This window comes from Salvelinus fontinalis, chromosome 1 (assembly GCF_029448725.1).
Source record: "Salvelinus fontinalis isolate EN_2023a chromosome 1, ASM2944872v1, whole genome shotgun sequence".
In the NCBI taxonomy this organism is placed as follows: domain Eukaryota; kingdom Metazoa; phylum Chordata; class Actinopteri; order Salmoniformes; family Salmonidae; genus Salvelinus; species Salvelinus fontinalis.
The window spans coordinates 79,901,383-79,920,726 of NC_074665.1; the positions used below are offsets into that span (position 1 = coordinate 79,901,383).

At 43.8% G+C, this 19,344-nt stretch overlaps 1 protein-coding gene across 4 annotated transcripts in view; it reads left to right on the top strand.

The window, feature by feature from the left end:
- LOC129862594 (C-Jun-amino-terminal kinase-interacting protein 4-like) overlaps positions 1–19,344 on the top strand; it is a 72,729-nt gene that overhangs the window by 48,787 nt on the left and 4,598 nt on the right. For 2 of the 4 annotated variants that reach the window (XM_055934397.1, XM_055934422.1), the window contains exons 5-23: positions 2,501–2,645; positions 8,756–9,224; positions 9,426–9,522; positions 9,776–9,912; positions 10,446–10,478; positions 10,590–10,647; positions 11,078–11,230; positions 11,378–11,435; positions 11,539–11,669; positions 12,257–12,313; positions 14,525–14,704; positions 14,904–15,036; positions 15,145–15,240; positions 17,127–17,294; positions 17,381–17,552; positions 17,700–17,915; positions 18,559–18,727; positions 18,809–18,937; positions 19,040–19,188. In XM_055934397.1, the coding sequence (XP_055790372.1) occupies positions 2,501–2,645; positions 8,756–9,224; positions 9,426–9,522; positions 9,776–9,912; positions 10,446–10,478; positions 10,590–10,647; positions 11,078–11,230; positions 11,378–11,435; positions 11,539–11,669; positions 12,257–12,313; positions 14,525–14,704; positions 14,904–15,036; positions 15,145–15,240; positions 17,127–17,294; positions 17,381–17,552; positions 17,700–17,915; positions 18,559–18,727; positions 18,809–18,937; positions 19,040–19,188 (2,750 nt within the window). Of the gene's footprint in view, positions 1–2,500; positions 2,646–8,755; positions 9,225–9,425; positions 9,523–9,775; positions 9,913–10,445; positions 10,479–10,589; positions 10,648–11,077; positions 11,231–11,377; positions 11,436–11,538; positions 11,670–12,256; positions 12,315–14,522; positions 14,705–14,903; positions 15,037–15,144; positions 15,241–17,126; positions 17,295–17,380; positions 17,553–17,699; positions 17,916–18,558; positions 18,728–18,808; positions 18,938–19,039; positions 19,189–19,344 lie in introns of all 4 variants that reach the window. The other 2 variants (XM_055934407.1, XM_055934417.1) reach the window with 2 other exon arrangements.

Genomic DNA, 19,344 nt, shown 5'->3' on the forward strand with positions numbered 1-19,344 from the left:
GCAGGAATCGGAAGGATATAATTACGGCATGGCCGATTAATTAGGGCCGATTTCAAGTTTTCATAACAATCGGTAATAGGCATTTTTGGATGCCGATTACATTGCAATCCACGAGGAGACTGCGTGGCAGGCTGACCACCTGTTACGCGAGTGCAGCATCAAAAGGACCTGGTGGCTGCAAGGAGCAAAGGTAAGTTGCTAGCTAGCATTAAACTTATCTTATTCAAAATATTCAATCTTAACATAATCACTAGTTATCTACACATGGTTGATGATATTACTAGTTCAACTAGCTTGTCTTGCGTTGCATATAATCAATGCGGTGCCTGTTCATTTATCATCGAATCACAGCCTACTTACATTTACATTACATTACATTTAAGTCATTTAGCAGACGCTCTTATCCAGAGCGACTTACAAATTGGTGCATTCACCTTATGACATCCAGTGGAACAGCCACTTTACAACAGTGCATCTAAATCTTTTAAGGGGGGGGGGGGGGGGGGGGGTCAGAAGGATTACTTTATCCTATCCTAGGTATTCCTTAAAGAGGTGGGGTTTCAGGTGTCTCCGGAAGGTGGTGATTGACTCCGCTGTCCTGGTGTCGTGAGGGAGTTTGTTCCACCATTTGGGGGCCAGAGCAGCGAACAGTTTTGACTGGGCTGAGCGGGAACTGTACTTCCTCAGTGGTAGGGAGGCGAGCAGGCCAGAGGTGGATGAACGCAGTGCCCTTGTTTGGGTGTAGGGCCTGATCAGAGCCTGGAGGTACTGAGGTGCCGTTCTCCTCACAGCTCCGTAGGCAAGCACCATGGTCTTGTAGCGGATGCGAGCTTCAACTGGAAGCCAGTGGAGAGAGCGGAGGAGCGGGGTGACGTGAGAGAACTTGGGAAGGTTGAACACCAGACGGGCTGCGGCGTTCTGGATGAGTTGTAGGGGTTTAATGGCACAGGCAGGGAGCCCAGCCAACAGCGAGTTGCAGTAATGTCATAAGGTGAATGCACCAATTTGTAAGTCGCTCTGGATAAGAGCGTCTGCTAAATGACTTAAATGTAAATGTAAATGTGTAATCCAGACGGGAGATGACAAGTGCCTGGATTAGGACCTGCGCCGCTTCCTGTGTGAGGCAGGGTCGTACTCTGCGGATGTTGTAGAGCATGAACCTACAGGAACGGGCCACCGCCTTGATGTTAGTTGAGAACGACAGGGTGTTGTACTTCAACTTCGCCAAACGGGTGATCATTTAACAAAAGCGCATTCGCGAAAAAAAGCCCAATCGTTGCACCAATGTACCTAACCATAAACATCAATGCCTTTTCTTAAAATCAATACACAAGTATATTTTTTTTAGCTTGCATATTTAGTTAAAAGAAATTCATGTTAGCAGGCAATATTAACTAGGGAAATTGTAACACTTCTTTTGCGTTCAGTGCACGCCGAGTCAGGGTATATGCAGCAGTTTGGGCAACCTGGCTCGTTTCGAACTGTCTGAAGACCATTTCTTCCTAACAAAGACCGTCTTTAATTTGCCAGAAATTTACATAATTACAACATAACATTGAAGGTTGTGCAATGTAACAGCAATATTTAGACTAAGGGTTGCCACCCGTTCGATAAAATACGGAACGGTTCCGTATTTCACTGAAAGAATAAACGTTTTGATTCCGAAATGATAGTTTCCAGATTTGACCATATTAACGACCTTGAGCTGGTATTTCTGTGTTATAATTAAGTCTATGATTTGATATTTGATAGAGCAGTCTGACTGAGCGGCGGAAGGCAGCAGCAGGCTCGTAAGCATTCATTCAAACAGCACTTTACTGCGTTTGCCAGCAGCTCTTAGCAATGCTTGAAGCACAGCGCTGTTTATGACTTCAAGCCTATCAACTCCCAAGATTAGGCTGGCAATACTATAGTGCCTATAAGAACATCCAATAGTCAAACTTAACTGGGAATATGGAGGACTGATGTTAAAAGGAACCACCAGCTTTCATATGTTCTCATGTTCTGAGCAAGGAACTTAAACGTTAGCTTTTTTACATGGCACATATTGCACTTTTACTTTCTTCTCCTACACTGTGTTTTTGCATTATTTAAACCAAATTGAACATGTTACATTATTTATTTGAGGCTAAATTGATTTTATTTATGTATTATATTAAGTTAAAATAAGTGTTAATTCAGTATTGTTGTAGTTGCCATTATTACAAATATATATATATATATATATATATATATATAAATTGGCAGATTAATCAGTATCAGTTTTTTTGGGTCCTCCAATAATCGGTATTGGTATCAGCATGGAAAAATCATAATCGGTCAACCTCTAGTAAAAATGAGATAAAAACGGATTTAAGTTCATAGTTCTATGACTCACAGAAAGTGCAAATGAGGGAAAAAATAACCCCATGGAGATGAGACCAGCAATCAACAATCCATCTCTTCTCCCGTATTCTGTCAATACTGAATATTCCTCCCCCTCTTCTTTCTCTCAATCCAGGAAGGAACGTCCCATCTCCATGGGGTTATTCCAGTTACCAGGAAGTGATTTGACCTCTGACCCGCAGAGGGAAACCGTAGAAACGCCGTCTGAACCCTGGAGATATAACGACCTGAGCCACCCTCACTCCAACACCAGCCTTAAGGTAACAATCTACTTCCCACCTTTCAATCGCTTTTCTCAGATGCCAACGTTGTTCTAACATGCAGCCACTGTTTTGGACAGACTTTTCACAAATTTACTGTGTGAGTACAAAGTGGTTTAAGTCTGCAATCTAAGATGAATGACCGTACCCTCAGACCTGACCATCCCCCATGCCTCCTCTCCTCTTAGCATTTCCCAGAACTCTGAGGGGTGACGTAAGGCAGGGGTAATTTGGCCCAGAGTAGATACTCTGTGTCTGTGGAAACATACGCTTTCAACCCGTCACCCTACCAGAGGACGGGAAGGCTTATTGAAAAGGAAGCTTGATTCAGTGTGTCTGCAGTACCAAAGCACGATTGAGAGGGAGACTTGAATTAGTGTGCCTAGAATGCCTAAGCAGGGGGGTGGGGTATGAGTGTGTCTGTGTGTGGCTGAGGGCCCATGGGGAGATAGGAAGTGGTACCATTCGGGGCCAGGAGCAGGGGAAGAGTAGAACAGAGGAGATAGGGAGAGAAGAGGGGAACAGAGGAGTGAGAGAAGAGGGGAAGAGTCTAACAGAGATACAGGACAGAGTGTCTGAGCAGACCGAAGGGCTGCTTTTTGCCGGGGCCATGCTAGAACCTCCCCACAGTTGCCCATAGAAACCACGCTGCGAGAAAAGGTCTATCATGAATACTCATTCATGATGGGCTGATTTTAAGTATTCATTTGTTGTGATATTCTTCTACACAGGGGTAGTTGCAAGACAACATTTGACGTAAGATATGGGACTGGCACTTAAGTTTCATCTACTCATGTTGAAGCTCAGTCCTGGCTGCTGCTAATCATATTTTCTACATAATCCTCCTCCCTATCAAACCTATGCTTTCTCTATCCCTGATCCCACTAAACGGTCTCTTTCTCACTTTAGATGCCTCGGGCACAATAGAGGTGTCACTGTGGATCTCTCACGCTGACTATTTATCACACACACACTGCCTTTTCATCAGGCTCCCACAGTTCAGACTCACAGGGATGCCTTTGTGTGACACCTCCGATTCGACATTTCCCAAAGATTTACAGTTTTTGGTTACACTCCTCCCCCCCCCTCTCTCTCCCTCTTTCTCTCTCTCCCTCTCCCCCGCCAATTCTATCTGTCTTAAGTTTGCAAACACACCAGTGTTTCCCATAGGATTTGTTTTCAGTACTGGTGGGTGTTCCCATAGACTTCCAGTCATTAAGCCAACAACTACCCATTTAAAAGCGTGTCTCGCCAGGAATAAACAATTGTGTGTGTATATTTACATCCATACGTGTGTGTATATATATCTATGTATATACAGTTGAAGTCATACGTTTACATACACTTAGGTTGGGGTCATTAAAACCCATTTTTCAACCACTCCACAAATGTATTGTTAACAAACTATAGTTTTGGCAGGTCGGTTAGGACATTTACTTTGTGCATGACACAAGTCATTTTTCCCAACAATTGTTTACAGACAGGTTATTTCACTGTGTCACAATTGCAGTGGGTCAGAAGTTTACATAGACTAAGTTGACTGTGCCTTTTAAACAGCTTTGGAAATTCCAGAAAATTATGTCATGGCTTTAGAAGCTTCTCATAGGCTAATTGACTTCATTTGAGTCAATTGGAGGTGTACCTGTGGATGTATTTAAAGGCCTACCTTCAAACTCAGCGCCTCTTTTCTTGACATCATGGGAAAATCAAAAGAAATCAGCCAAGACCTCAGAAAAAAATGGTGGACCTCCACAGTCAACTTAGTCTATGTAAACTTTTGACCCACTGGAATTGTGATACAGTGAAATAATCTGTCTGTAAACAATTGTTGGAAAAATTACTTGTGTCATGCACAAAGTAGATGTCCTAACCGACTTACCAAAACTATAGTTTGTTAACAAGAAATTTGTGGAGTGGTTGAAAATGTTTTAATGACTTCAACCTAAGTGTATGTCAACTTCCTATTTCAACTGTAGGCGTACAGTGGCCCATTATCAGCAACCATCACTTCTGTGTTCCAATGGTACGTTGTGTTCGCTAATTCAAGTTGATCATTAGAAAACCCTTTTGCAATTATGTTAGCACAGCTGAAAACTGTTGAGCTGATTAAAGAAGCAATACAACTGTCCTTCTTTAGACTGGTTGAGTATCTGGAGCATCAGCATTTGTGGGTTTGATTACAGGCTCAAAATGGCCAGAAACAAATAATTTTCTTCTGAACTCGTCAGTCTATTCTTGCTCTGAGAAATGAGGGCTAAAATCTAAGACTGAAACATGTTTCCCTCAAGAATTTCCCTGTATTTAGCGACATCCATCATTCCTTCCATTCTGACCAGTCTCCCAGTCCCTGCAAATGAAAAACATCTCCACAGCATGATGCTGCCATCACCATGCTTCACTGTGGGAATGGTGTGATGAGAGGTGTTGGGTTTGCACCAGACAGTGTTTTCCTTGATGGTATAAAGCTCAATTTTAGTCTTATCTGACCAGAGTACCTTCTTACATATATTTGGGTAGTCTCCCACATGCGTTTTGGTGTTTGCTTATTTTTTTTCTGGCCACTCTTCCGTAAAGCCCAGCTCTGTGGAGTGTACGGCTTAAAGTGGTCCTATGGACAGATACTCCAATCTTCGCAGTGGAGCTTTGCAGCTCCTTCAGGGTTATCTTTGTTGCCTCTGATTAATGCCCTCATTGCCTTATCTGTGAGTTTTGGTGGGCAGCCCTCTCTTGGCAGGTTTGTTGTGGTGCCATATTCTTTCAATTTTTTTATAATGGATTTAACAGTGCTCTGGGATGTTTAAAAGTTTCTGATATTTTTTTTATAACCCAACCCTGATCTGTACTTCTCCACAACTTTGTCCTTGACCTGTTTGGAGAGCTCCTTGGTATTCATGGTGCCCCTTGTTTGGTGGTGTTGCAGAATATGGGGCCTTTCAGAACAGGTGTGTGTATATATACTGAGATCATGTGGCAGATCCTGTGACACTTAGATTGCACACAGGTGGACTTCATTTAACTAATTATGTGACTTCTGAAGGTAATTGGTTTCACCAGATCTTATTTAGTTGCTTCATAGCAAAGGGGTTGAATACATATGCACGCACCACTTTTCCATTTAATTTATTTTAGAATTTTTTTGAAATAAGTTATTTTTTTCACTTCACCAATTTGGACTATTTTGTGGATGTCCATTACATGAAATCCAAACAAAAATACATTTAAATTGCAGGTTGTAATGCAACAAAATAGGAAAACGCCAAGGGGATGAATACTTTTGCAAGGCACTGTATGTAGATATTCCATTACAAATCAGCCATTTCCAGCTACAGTAGTCATTTACAACATTAACAATGTCTATGGAGTATTTCTGATCAATTTGATGTTATTTTAATGGGGAAAATTTGGATTTTTCTTTCAAAACAAGGACATTTCTAAGTGACACTAAACTTTTGAATGGGAGTGTACACACACACACACAGTACCAGTCAAACGTTTGGACACCTACTCATTCAAGGGTTTTTCTTTATTTTCACTATTATCTACATTGTAGAATAATAGTGAAGACAATAAAACTATGAAATAACACTTGGAATCATGTAGTAACCAAAACAGTGTTAAACAAATAAACATATATTTGAGATTCTTCAAAGTAGCCACCCTTTGCCTTGATGGAAACTGCACACACTTGGCATTCTCTCAACCAGCTTCAAGAGGTAGTCACCTGGAATGCATTTCAATTAACAGGTGTGCCTTGGTAAAAGTTAATTTGTGGAATTTCTTAATGCGTTTGAGCCAATCAGTTGTGTTGTGACAAGGTAGGGGTGGTATACTATTGGTAAAAGACCAAGTTCATATCAAATAAGCAAAGAGAAACGACAGTCCATTACTTTAAGACATGAAGTTCAGTCAATCCGTTAAATTTCAAGTGCCGTTGCAAAAACCATCAAGTGCTATGATGAAACTGGCTCTCATGAGGACCGCCACAGTTACCTCTGCTGCAGAAGATAAGTTCATTAGAGTTAACTACACCTCAGATTGCAGCCCAAATAAATGCTTCACAGAGTTCAAGTAATAGAAACATCTCAACATCGACTGTTCAGAGGAGACTGCGTGAATCAGGCCTTCATGGTCAAATTGCTGCAAGGAAACCACTACTAAAGGACACCAATAAGAAGAGGAGACTTGCTTGGGCCAAGAAACACGAGCAATGGACATTAGACCAGTGGAAATCTGTCCAAATTGGAGATTTTTGGTTCCAACCGCCGTGTCATTGTGAGATGCAGAGTAGGTGACCGGATGATCTCCTCATGTGTGGTTCCCACCGTGAAGCATGGAGGAGGAGGTGTGAGGGTGCTTTGCTGGTGACACTGTCTGTGATTTATTTAGAATTCAAGGCACACTTAACCAGCATGGCTACCACAGCATTCTGCAACGATACGCTATCCCATCTGGTTTGTGCTTTGTGGGCCTATCATTTGTTTTTCAACAGGACAATGACCCAACACACCTCCAGGCTTCGTAAGGGCTATTTGACCAAGAAGGAGTGGGATGGAGAGCTGCATCAAATGACCTGATCTCCACAATCACCTGACCTCAACCCGTTTGGGATGAGTTGAACTGCAACAATTTAAAAGATTTTACTGAGTTACAGTTTATATAAGGAAATCAGTCAATTGAAATAAATTCATTAGGCCTTAATCTATGGATTTCACATGACTGGGCAGGGGTGCAGCCATGGGTGGGCCTTGGAGGGCACTTTGGAGCTGGGATTGTGAGGCCAGTTGGATGTACTGCCAAATTCTCTAAAATTACATTGGAGGCAGTTTATGGTAGAGAAATTAACATTTAATTATCTGGCAGCAGCTCTGGTGGATATTCCTGCAGCCAGCATGCCAAATGCAATCTCCCTCAACTTGTGGTGTTTTGACACCTGTGACATTGTGTTGTGACAAAACTGCACAATTTAAAGTGGCCCTTTATTGTCCACAACAGAAGGTGCACCTGTGTAATGATCATGCTGTTTAATCAGCTTCTTGATATGCCAGACCTGTCAGGTGGCTGTATTATCTTGGCACAGGAGAAATGCTCACCAACAGGGCTGTAAATACATTTTTATTTCAGCTCTTTATTTCAGCTCATGAAACATGTTGCATTTTATTTTTGTTCAGTGTGTATATATAGATAGATACTGAATTAATGACTTTGCAATAATCTTGTTTCAACATAAATCTGTTGTTCTATATCTTCTGATTTCCCCCCCACCCCCCCTTTGTAATCTTTATACCTCTGTGTTTTGATTATGTGGCCAGTTGTGATCGCTGCTCTAAAACAGGCCTTCGTTGTAATTTTTCTCTTAACCAGTTGGGGGTGCCAGACTCCCCAAGCAGATGGCAGAGGCTTTCGGCCAATCAGCAGGCTAAACAGAACCAGGTCCAAACTACCGCGTTGTTGTTTTTATGGCCTGTAATAGCTGTGTTGTTGACGACGACGTCGTCTCATAAAAGCATAATCTAGCCTTTATGCCACCATAGATCATAGTACATTGCCAGCTGCATGCAATCCAAGCAGGTTACTCACCTGGACCGGGGTGTGACTGTGGGGCTGAAATTTAAATGATCCCTATTCCCTATGTAGTGCATTACTTTCAGCCCTATGGGGCTCTGACCAAAAGTAGTGCTCTATATAGGGAGTAGGGTGCCATTTCAGATGCATCGCAGTCTTTCAGGGGTTCAGTCGGCTTGCTAGGATTACTAATGCATAGAGAGCACCAGCTGTACTTCAACCAAATCAACTAGCCTTAGCTGTAGAATATACTACAACATGTTTGTTGTTTTGTTTTCTAACTGTGTGATCTAACGACTTTGATTTTAATTCAGATGTTTTTCTGGTTGGTTTAAACTGCATTTAGTTTTCTTGGTTTGTTTTATACACTTTTATACCATTGCCTTTAAACCATTGCCTTTTGACTGAGCATTAATGGTTTTGTTGCATTGGCTAACTTTTTTTCAAATATGCTTATTCCTTTTTGAGAGAAAGAAGCTGACTTGAGATATAGCCAATGACCATCAGACATTATTTAATTTATTCTTCCTCCTCTTTCTCTTCGGTAGGATGAGATGTCAAATGCTAACCGTGGAGGCTCCAAGTCGGGAACCCCCATATCCAGGCAAGAAGCAGGCTCCAAAAGGTCCTCGCAACAAGGAGGCTCTAAATCGGCCACCCTGATGTCTTCTCAAGGAGAGTCCAAATCCGGTACCCCTATTTCATCTCAAGGGGTGGACTCAAAGTTGGTTACCCTAATGTCCACACAAAGCGGCGGCTCAAAATCTGTCACCCCAATGTCCAGTGAAGGGGGTGGGTCTATGTCGGCCACTCCCATGTCTACTTCCGTGTCTGATGTTGCCATGGCATCTGTGGGCACGCCCCACCAGGAAGAGTTAGAGGAAGTGGGCGAGGGTCTGACCAGGAACCTGGACAGAAGCGACAGGAAGCCAGAGAACATCAGCAGTAAGAACACCACAGTACAGGAGGGACAGGACTCCGAGCTGAGAGGAGCAGGAGGGTCAGGACCTCTCACAGGTCAGTACTGTAGCTACAGGGCATAAACTGAGATAACATGGGGATTGGCTATGTTGGGGGACTTGGATTTTGTTACATTAGAAAACCTACTAAAATGTGCTTGGCATCACATTGGCCTCACCACTGTATTCACCATGTCAAACGTGCCCATTTGTCCCAGAAGGATAGTACTCTTAACATGTTATTCCATCTCCTCTCCAGATGCAGCAGATGATAACACTGAGTCATCAGAGGTGCAGTCCATCATAGAGTCCACTCCTGAACTGGACATGGACCTCAGTGGCTACAAAGACGCCAGGTAGGGTCAACAGGAACTAGTGTTTCTATCTCCATCTCTGCATCTCTATCCTGAACACTCAATCATCATTTATCTGTCAAACTGTACAGATTATCGCTTTTAGCTTGGTCCTTGCAGCCGGATATGAAAACAAACATTTTATTTTATGATGCAGTGTATTGAAGCTGTGGTCACTCAGACGACCTCCCGCTCTCTCCCTCCCCCCATCCATCTCTCCCCCCTTCCACCCCCCTCCTCCCATCCCTCTCTCCAGTACTCCTTCTAAAGGAGTAGGTATAGAAAACATGGCGTTCGACAGGAACACAGAGTCTTTGTTTGCGGAGCTGTCCTCGGCAGGACCCGACATGGAAGTAGACATAGCAGACATGGACGAGGGGGCCGACCTGCTTGGTAAGACACGCCCACCTTAGACACTTACCTCTCACCTATTCTAAGACCATCATCTCATACCCACGCCTTGGGTAAATCTGGAGAACTCTACCTCAGTCCCAAATGAATGGCAAAAACTTGACTGGCACTTGTGTGTACTTGCCATATTTACTAGGATGGACTTCCCTTTCTACAGAAAATATAAGCCATTTCTCCGCTATCACATTAACTTTATTTCCATACTGCATACTTCATATCATTATTTAATATTTTTCTTGGTTCTTCTCTTCAGATGAGTTTTCTGGTGTGTATCAACCATTCCATTCACACCCCTTGCACTTTCTCCCTTATCACTCATCACCCTCTCCCTAGTTCTCCCTTTTTAGTTGCCAAACTATGACAAAAATATACAGTGGATCTCCCTTTTAGTGAGGTTGTAGGTTAGGTGTTCTTTAGGCTGTATATTGACCTGGTGGAGTCCCCATAGAGTCAAGTCGTGCTGTAAGACGATCTTGTCAAGTTAATCAGTTTTGTTTTCTACTTTACATTGCCAGCATGGGTGTCAGACTCAGACCTGAACTTTCTTGGTAAGACTGAAGGAATGTGTGTATCATGTTTTATATCGTTCCGTTTTAGACTGGAGGAATTCCCATTTCTTATTAAAAATGTTTCCTTTTAATCCCACCTTTTCTTCGAAGGTATGGGTCGTGAAGTGGAGCACCTCATCCATGAGAACACTCAGCTGCTGGAGACCAAGTAAGGCGTGTTTTCAAATCACCTGCATCCATGCTCAAGAAATCAATGAAACATTATTAATTTGCCAGAGCAAGAATGTCCCACGTTGTGTAGTAAATTCACACTACTGCCACCTTCCGTTCAGAGGGATTTAGCTTTCATCAAAGAGAGTTAGCGCAGTGAGACCTAGCGCAGTGTTTCTGAATCCTGGTCCTGGAATCAAAGGGGTGCACATTTCTGTTTTTGTCCTAGCACTAAACACCCAATTCCATTAATCAAAGTTTTGATTATGAGTTGATTAGTGGAATCAGGTGTGTAATGCTAGGACAAAAACAGAAATGTGCACCCCTTTGGGTCCCCAGAACCAGGATGCAGAAACAGTGGCCCAGAGAAAGTTGGTGTAGGGCCTAATGATCATGCTGACTAATCTCTGTCCTCATGGTTGTGTCAGAAATGCGTTGAACGTGGTGAAGAATGACCTGATAGCGCGTGTAGATGAGCTGTCGTGTGAGAAGGAGGTGCTGCAGGGAGAGCTGGAGGCTGTGACTCAGGCCAAGACCAGACTGGAGGAGAAGAACAAGGAGCTAGAGGAGGAACTCAGGAGGTCAGTCTTTACTCTGCCTTCCTTCTCTCTGTCTGTTCGTTCCCCTGTTGAGATTAATATGGGATCCCTAGGCATTTCCAGTGTCTGTCTGTTGTGTGTGTTCATCTCCAGTATGTGTGTTCATCACATGGTGTGTTTCTCTCTTAGGGTTCGGGTGGCAGAGGAAGACAAAGTGAAGACCAAGAGTGAGAACAGTGAAGAAGATGTGAGTTGTTTGTGTGTGTGAGTTGTTTGTGTGTGTGAGTTGTTTGTGTGTGTGAGTTGTTTGTGGACGTGTCTAATGAGGGTGCTGATACCACTCCTGGCAGGCGGATGTTCCCACGGCTCAGAGGAAGAGGTTCACCAGGGTAGAGATGGCCAGAGTCCTCATGGAGAGGAACCAGTACAAGGAGAGACTGATGGAGCTACAGGAAGCTGTACGATGGACAGAGATGATACGGTGAGAAGAGGGGGGAGGAAGCGAGAGGGAGGAGGGGAATCTTGTAACTAAGAGCCAATTTATGCTTGATTCAAAAAGTGGTTGGCGGCTTCGTATGGATGGTGTGACGCAGTTGCGGAGCCTCCGGAAGCATGCAGAGGCCAAATTTAGTGCCGCTGTGGGCCTCCCAAATTTTGTAACAATGCGGAGGCCTCCGTATAGCTCCACATTGACATGATTGGTTGACGGTAGGTGGCGGCTGGAGGTCCTGTATAAACACAAACTCACTTGACGACAGCTCTGCTCAACAGCTCTGCGTTGCTTTGTGAAGCGCAAGAAGTATGAATGCCCTGACTTCTGCAGAGGCCGCATGACCGCCAATGCAGACGTCGGATTGACCAAGCAGCGCCTTTAAAGCTGAGCTACTCCAAAACAAAGTGATGCATATTGAAGAGTTTTTGTCTTCTGTGTTCCACCCACACATTGTTCTTATTGATAAACATGCACCCGTTCTGTCCTTGGCGATTCTAGCTAGTTGAGTAACAAGATCGTTTTTCCCCCAGCTGAATAGTGATGACTCCATGAAATATGTTGTTATCTTCCCTCAGAGCATCTAGAGAGAACCCTGCCGCCGCAGACAAGAAGAAATCCAGCATCTGGCAGTTGTAAGATTCCCTCCTTTTTCACAATCACTCCTTTCCTACTACCACTCCTTTCCTACTATCACTCCTTTTTCTACTACCCATCCTTTTCACCATCACTCCTTTCCTGCTATCCCTCTTTTTCACCATCACTCCTTTCCTGCTATCCCTCTTTTTCACCATCACTCCTTTCCTGCTATCCCTCTTTTTCATCATCACTCCTTTCCTGCTATCCCTCTTTTTCTACTATCCCTCTTTTTCTACTACCCCTCTTTTTCTACTACCCCTCTTTTTCTGCTATCCCTCTTTTTCTGCTATCCCTCTTTTTCTGCTATCCCTCTTTTTCTGCTATCCCTCTTTTTCTACTATCCCTCTTTTTCTACTACCCCTCTTTTTCTACTATCCCTCTTTTTCTACTACCCCTCTTTTTCTGCTATCCCTCTTTTTCTGCTATCCCTCTTTTTCTGCTATCCCTCTTTTTCTGCTATCCCTCTTTTTCTGCTATCCCTCTTTTTCTGCTGTCCCTCTTTTTCTGCTATCCCTCTTTTTCTGCGATCCCTCTTTTTCTGCTATCCCTCTTTTTCTGCTATCCCTCTTTTTCTGCTATCCCTCTTTTTCTTCTACACCTCCTTTTCTACTGTCCCTCTTTTTCTGCTGTCCCTCTTTTTCTGCTGTCCCTCTTTTTCTACTATCCCTCTTTCTACTACCACTACTTTCTATCTAATTTTCTTTACTCTTTCCTTTTTTGTCTCTGCTTTCTTTGTGTTCTCCTTTTCTCCGTACACTCATCTCAGAGGTGTCAAACCATACCTGAAGCTAGTCATAAAGATGATTCTTGACCATCAATGATTCTGTTTTCCCCTTTTTGTTTTCAATTTTTATTTTTTTTATATATTTTTTTATCGCGTTTTGATCTCCAGTGTGTAGGTAAACTTTTGCCATGCTAATGGTCTTCTTGAATCTGGTTTTAAACAAACAACATTAACAAAACATGCAGGGAGTGCCTGTCTGATCAGGGAATGGCTTTTTACTTCAAATGACATTTTGTTTTCATTTAAAGTCGGAGTGAGCTCACATTTTTTGAAAACTCCCAAGGGAAACCAACACTTATCCTCTTTGTCAAAAGTTTTGAATACGATTCACCTACAAACAGAAGGTGTGTGTCTACCTAGTACGCATATGAAATATATTTAACTGAAATGTCTTATAAATGGCAATTTCCCAATACAGGCTCTCCCTGTTGAGTTTCAGTAGGAATGGCTATGGTGTGTGGTTCATTTATGAATGACATGTATTGTTGGAGAGGGGTGTAATGCATCTGACTAATAATTTCCTGATATTTCAGGCAGAGGGTAAAGCATTTATTTGTGTGCGTGAAATGTTAAATGCATGTTTATTTCTGAAGAAATCCCTTGTCTTTCCTGTTGTCCTCTGGTCCCTCTGTCTCTGTAATCATGCCTGTGCTTGTTGTTGTTTGGCATATGTGTGCAGGAGGTGTGTTGGGATGTGGGAGGGTGTGTGTGATGGGGTTGGGATGAGGAGAAAGAGGGCATACGGTGGAATAGATGGTTGTATTCCAGAGTCAGGTGCAATATGCCATCTGTGATTGGACAGATTTCTGAATTGACACACTGAGGTTGTTATCAAAAGGGTAGGCTATTTTCTGCTATATGGAGAGGGTCATGAAGTCTGTTTTGACCTGATGTTCTGTAGATATTTGATCTTAAACAGAAGGAATCCTGATATTTTTGGATCTAGCCTTCTCATCTCACTTACTTAACAAGCGTTGTCTAGAGCTGGGATTAGCAGTAATAGTTTGTAACTTTTGTTGTGTTCTGTGTTGACATACTAACTGCCTGGTTCGTGTTACAGTATTAACCAATGCATTCCCTGCTCTCCCATCCCCTGTAAAATTGCTGAGTGGAGACTGGCTCGCTGTTAAACCCTCCTTTTGGTCGTTGGTGTAGTCTTGGGGGTGGGGGGGTGTAAATCAACCCTTGATTTGAATATTTATCCCTTAAACCCTGCCGCTGCTGCTTTGTCCACCCCTCTATATATGTCTCTGTCTGCTCTTTCTTTCTACCTTCTCCCTCCCTCCATTCCTGTATCCCTCTCTCCATCCCTCCCTCCCTCCATCCCTGTATCCCTCTCTCCATCCCTCCCTCCCTCCATCCCTGTATCCCTCTCTCCCTCCATCCCTGTATCCCTCTCTCCATCCCTCCCTCCGTCCTCCAGTTTCAGCCGGTTGTTCAGTTCAAGTGGCGGAGCAGCTAAGAAGCCGGCGGAGGCGGCTCCAGTTAATGTGAAGTACAACGCCCCCTCGTCCCAGGTCCAGCCCTCTGTGAAGAAGAGGAGTGCAGCGCTGCAACAGTTACCCAGTGACAAGAGCAAGGCCTTCGACTTCCTCAATGAGGAGTGAGTGTTGGAGACATCTACTCATCTGTCCATTCACTCATGATCCACCCAATTATTAATACAGCCTTTCACTCATCGAGGATTTAATCCTCCTTTGGCCCCACCTCCATGCCCCCATCCATTCAGTTTATTTATCTATCTACGCCAGATTGTGTGTCCAGAATAGATGGGAGGATTTTTTATGCATCCCCCCGTTCAGGTCTGAGGCAGGCAACATGGTGTCTCGTAGGGAGCAGAAGAGAGCCCAGTACAGACAGGTGAAAGCCCACGTTGAGAAGGAAGAGGACGGCCGGGTACAGGCCTATGGGTGGAGCCTGCCACAGAAATTCAAGGTAGTTCAAGTCTCTTTGTGGATTACTTAATATGGCTGACTTTTAATATATAGGTTACGTTAGGTTAAGCGACTCCAGGTATTTTGACCACACAATTTTATTTTACAGGTGGCCAATGGTGGTCAGACGTCAGAGAACAAGATGAAGAATCTACCTGTACCGGTCTACCTCCGACCACTGGATGAGAATGATGCTACCATGAAGGTGTGTATACCAGAGTATGTGAGCTGGAGTGGAGCGTGCCTAATTTGACTGGAGCGTGGAGCGAGTTTCCCAAAGGCTGGCGCTTCGGCCTTCTCGCCCGCTCCAGTAGCACTCACTTCACAAGCTCAGGCCATGCCCAGCCCAGCATGCATTTGTAGTTTACTTGTGTGCTGCTAATAGCCCCTTGCTTTAGTTTATGTCATCTAGTATGCTAAATATTTTCATAAAGAAACTGATAAAACACACAGGTGCAAAATCAAGGTGACTTACAGAGATGAGAAGGTCCAAGCACAAGAGAGGGCGTGTGGTGATGTAGTGTTCACAACTAAAGAATCATTTTGGGGTCAGAAAAGATTGGTATCCCGAAAGCATGATAGTGTACTTAGTACGTGTACATACTAACAGAAAGGAACGAGGTGGGTAGCTAGCTGTGTCATTGTAGCAAAGTATTTATAAACAAAAAATCAGATCTCTTTAAGTTTTGTTAATTTTTGTTCTATTATCTATACAATAGGCCATCATTGATTTTGGCCCAATAGGCTAGGCATATTACCTCTTTCAAGGAGCTTTATCTGTTTTGATAGGTTTGTTTTACCTAAAAATCCTTTTAGGCCTACCTACAAAAAAAAAACGCATTCCTGCCCAACCTGGCAAGAACGGCCCAAAGGGTGTTTAGCGTCCCCAGTGGCTCTGCAAGTGCTTAGAGGGTATTCTCCACTGCTGGCCTGTTCTCCAGGCACTATCACATGATCCTGAAGTCACAGACTGGCCAAACTCATGTTTCTAAAAGTGAATTCAAAGGCACTGTAGACTGAGCCTAATAAGGCATTTTTTGTTTAATTTGTAATGAATTCTAAGTAAGTCACAGCATATATGCAATTTATAGAATACAATTATTTAATATTTTGGGTTGTAGTTTGAAATACTTTCCACACTAGAAGTTAATGGTTACATGTATGAGGAATGTATATGTGAGATCAATGGAGGGTGGATAAGAAGTATGGGTCTGGAGAGTTACTAAGTAAGGGAAAAGGAAATCACTTGATTGCGGTCACTGATGAAGTTGGATAGCTATGGATTAGTGAGGAATGTGGGCCGAGGTCAGGTCAGATGAAGGGAGAAGGAACTTTTTTAAATTATACGTAACTTAACATGCCTGGCAACAAAGATGTAGTGTTTAGAGGTGCAAGGAGGAGACTCCGCCTAAAGGAGGGTATAAATACTTGTGCTGAGGGAGATCTATCTTTGTCTTTTCAGCTGTTTGACCCAGTGGGTGAATAAACTTGGTTTAAGCTTTGATTAGTTGTCCGTTAGGTTCTGTCAAACAGTGAAAAACAAAAAAAGACAACGAAATGTTGTTTTCAAATGCTGAACACTTAATGTCCCTGCCAGCCTGGTGTAGCGCTCGCTAATGCTTCACAATGTATTTCTTTGTAGCCTTAGCCTATATTATTAAAAAACTGTCAAGTAATTCAATTTTGTTCCTTCTTAGGCTCTCTGTCTGGCTCCTGACCTATTCAGAGTGTTTATATGTTGTTTAATATGACATGTAGCCTATTTGAAATGATGAACGCTTCTTACATTAATCTTTTCATGTTTATTCAAATACTTTTTCTTCAGGTCATATGGTTTGGTTTCAATACTTCAAAACAAAATGGTAGGTCTGGGTAGTCACAAAAATAGATGGGTGATGGTTCAATTGTGATGTTTAATGAATGGAGCGAATTTGGAGCAGCAGTTTCTCTTCCTGTGAGCGATGAGTGGTTTTTAGCAGAGCGGTAGGAAAGGATCGCTCCGCTCACAAACTGGTCTGTACACCTATTCTTACCTTGTATGTCTCTCTATATACAGGGACATATTGCTAACTGTGTGTCTCCCTCCCGTAGCTGTGGTGTGCTGTAGGTGTGAACCTGTCAGGGGGTAAGACTCGTGACGGGGGGTCGATAGTAGGAGCCAGTGTGTTCTACAGTGACCTGACCAGCCCTGGTCCTGAGAGCCGTTGCAGGAAGATAGGATCACAGAGCAGTCTGGACAAACTGGACCAGGACCTGAAGGTACATGTACACAACACACATGGTCAGCCAGCACACACACACACATGCACTCATACAATACTGGTGTGTGTGTGTGTATGCTGTAGGAGCAGGAGAAGGAGCTGCATCACCAGGAGGAGCTGTCCTCTCTGGTCTGGATCTGTACCAGTACTCAGGCCACCACTAAGGTCATCGTCATCGATGCCAACCAGCCTGGGAACGTCCTGGAAAACTTCTTAGTCTGCAACTCCCACGTCCTCTGCATGGCCAGCGTGCCAGGTCTGTGTTTGTGTGCGTTTTTATATGAGCACTCAAGACCCAGCAAAATACATATATTTATTTAGATTTTAGCTAACCATAACATGTTTGTTTGTACATGTTTATATATGGTGGTCTTGGGTGTATATGTGCTTGCGTGTGTGTTAGGTGCCAGAGAGACCGACTACCCGGCAGGGGAGGAGGTACCCCATAACCCGGAGGCGGGGTCAGGTGCTGAGGGCGGGACTCTCGAAGCCAGCACAACCAGTAGTGGCTCAGGGGGCGAAGCTGGAGTGCTGGCAGGGATCAATGTGGTTGGCTGCTCTACCGAGGGGGCGGTGGCTACCCCCCAGACAGCAAGCACAGAGAATGAAACCGACACAGGTAAGAGACGTCCCTCTGAAGTTTCTACAGATCTAGTGACACTGGACTGATGTGCCGAGTTAGTGGATAGTTGGCTAGTTCCAGAGGTGGATGATTGCTGAGTTTGCTAGCTAGACTAGAGGTCATGGACCTGGACCTGAACGAACCCGAGAACAATCAGACCGGAACCTGAATGGAACCTAGACCCGATTGGACCAGAGTGACAAAAATGTTATGTTTATCAGCCAAGTTGATCTACTGGTTAACAAGTAGGTCTTTTATATGTCAGCTAGGCCTTCTATAAGTTAATACATTCACCTTATTAGCGTAAAATAAATATGCTATAGTCTATGCAGAGCTGTGGTCAGGTCCATTCAGTCTGTCAGCTGTAGTTACGTAGCCCGAGACCCGATGACAATCAAACAGGACCCGACACGGTCCCGAGGGACAAGTTAGAGCTGTCGGGTATATCAGGCCCACTCTGACCAGTGAAGACCTCTAAACTAAACCCTTTCACCCGACTTTCTCCATGGAATGATCCGCTGAATTCCTAGGTCTACCCTACAGGGTTATAGAAACATGATTTGGGCTATTGGTTCCCAAATGGGATTCCCTGTCCATTTAAAAAGTATTCTACTCTTCTCTCTCCCTCCTCCCTGTGTAGACTCCAAGGCTGCAGAGGAGGCTACTGAAGCTACAGAGGCCAGTGCAGGTCCTGCAGATCCGGAGCATGACTTAAGTCAGAGGGGAGTCTACACTGAACATGTCTTCACTGACCCTCTGGGTGTTCAGAGTACTAGCCCTGGGAAGTCGCCAGCCAACTACACACAGAGGTATGGACAAACACACACACACACGGACAAACAAAAACACAGACACGAACACGCATTATAACATCCTGTTTCCATTCTCAGGGAGTCTGATCTGGTGAAGGATGGTGTGAGCTCCAACCCTAACCCAGAGGAACAGGACCTAATGAGAGAAGAAGCCCAGAAGATGAGCAGTGTTTTACCCACCATGTGGCTGGGAGCACAGAACGGATGGTGAGGCACCAATCTGCTAATTAATCAATCAGATCTGTTTATCAATCTCATATTGATCTCATCAGTCAAACTGGTGTGTGTGTGTGTGTGTGTGTGTTTCAGTGTGTACGTGCACTCGTCAGTGGCCCAGTGGAGGAAGTGTCTCCACTCTATAAAGCTGAAGGACTCTGTCCTGGGCATCGTCCATGTGAAGGGGAGAGTGTTGGTGTCTTTGGCTGATGGAACACTGGCTATCTTCCACAGAGGAGTGGGTAAGGCTGACGTGTTTCCATATGCTTTCTTACATTTGTTTGTGTGTCCATTGATCTACTTGAATCCCATATAAGGGGATTCACCTGTTTTTGCTTTGTCATTATTGGGTATTGTGTGTAGATTGAGGGTGAATTTTTATTTATTTAATCCATTTT